Genomic DNA, 1,597 nt, shown 5'->3' on the forward strand with positions numbered 1-1,597 from the left:
ATGTGATGAAACAGGGCTCATGGCGATGACTTGTCGTCATGACCACCCGCTTCGATATATCAACATGTTCAAAGCGGAGAGAAGTCAGTATCATTTTTTTTTGGAATCTTACCCGTGATAGCAGACTGACATACTGCTGGTATGTTTGATTTGTATAATTGACATTAGACTCTATTATAGCTATACCTTGATCAAGTGGATTTTGGATATCACAAATGATCTTGGTCTGGTTCCACAGCGGATCTGCTTTCTGTATGACATAGGATGTACAATGGAGAATGGGATTATAAAGGTTAGCACAACGGATTGAATGATTGAATCCATGATGGTATTGAATGCTGATATATTAGACTAGCGCAAAATGTTTGATGAAGAACGGCAGATTGGAAGACTAAAGTTCGGAACAAGTGTCTTTCACGCATACGTTCATCGCTGGGCTTGCCAGCTCCTCTGGAATCCCAGGCTCAACATAGGTTTTGGCCTTTCCGATGGCGAGGGTTGTGAACGAAACTGGATGGATCTGACTCCACTTGTGGCACCTCTACGTTATTCAACGTCTCAACATCGAGTCAATGCTATCAGCATGAAGGCAGACCACTGCAACATCCATCGCCGTCATCATGCAGGTGCGTCTTCCTATGCCTTCCAATTCCTCATTCAAAATACTTAAAGTGGGATCTCAGCGCGCAATCTTGTACGCAGAAAGAAAGAGGTATGAGCAAGACTTCAAGACGCTCAGGTGACACTCCGAACCCTTGAGACCCCAGCTCAAGGGTACCCTGGCCATGATGCTTGATTCTTTGAGAACTTGTGGAACACAAGAAAAGCTCATCAGCTAGATGCAATGAACGAGCAGAAAAGTCGGAAACAAGAAATGATTGCTCTGTTGCTCGGGTTAGAGGAGGAGCTCATAGGGGCTCGGTGAGTTAAGACGCGCTTTGTATCAATCCCCTTGTATATATTGATGTTTCACTCTGTTTCTTAACCTCAGTGAACGACTCAGGGCGATACAAGCAACCCGAAGGAGAGCCCGAACATACGCTGACAACAATGACCTCATGGCCCTACCTGCTACTGTTGCAGATGTAGAAGAGCAAATTGAGGGTGTGGCAACAGCCCTAGGAGGTCCTGCATTTAGAGCTTTGGCTGGAGCTACTGGTAACTCTCATATACTTTGAATGAAAATGAACCGTGCTAACAAACGGTGCTTTTTGACTTTCAAAAACAGACAGCAAAACTAATGCCCTTATAGCCATATCTATTGCACGAAGCAACCTTTATGAGGCCAAAGTAGGCCTCATCGAATCCAGGCTACGTCGTCATCATAACACTGGTAAGTGTTGTAATATATATAGTGACAGATATATTTATTATATATCCATTATTTGTTTGATAGGGCAGCGAAATGCGCAATACAATGCGCGTCAACTCAGCAAGAAGACGGCTAACCTACGTGTGAAGTATCAAACCTATGAGCGCAAAGTTCTAAAGTACCATACCGATTTTCCAAGGGCAACACGCGTTCAACTCCCTGAGCTGGGATTCGTTATGCAGATGTCATTAGAGGATGCTTTCTGGGATAGGGGTGAGGTGAATG

General features: G+C 44.3%; 1 protein-coding gene across 1 annotated transcript; it reads left to right on the plus strand.

Moving 5' to 3' along the window:
- Positions 1 to 874: 874 nt before the first annotated feature.
- MELLADRAFT_92381 (uncharacterized protein) lies at positions 875 to 1,448 on the plus strand (the record flags this gene model as incomplete). The annotated part of the gene is made up of 4 exons (XM_007405513.1): positions 875 to 921; positions 992 to 1,158; positions 1,229 to 1,333; positions 1,402 to 1,448. The coding sequence occupies 4 exons, from the start codon at positions 875 to 877 to the stop codon at positions 1,446 to 1,448; spliced, it is 366 nt and encodes a 121-aa protein (XP_007405575.1).
- Between the last annotated feature and the right edge of the window lie 149 nt (positions 1,449 to 1,597).

This window comes from Melampsora larici-populina, assembly GCF_000204055.1.
Source record: "Melampsora larici-populina 98AG31 unplaced genomic scaffold MELLAscaffold_4, whole genome shotgun sequence".
Lineage (NCBI taxonomy): Eukaryota > Fungi > Basidiomycota > Pucciniomycetes > Pucciniales > Melampsoraceae > Melampsora > Melampsora laricis-populina.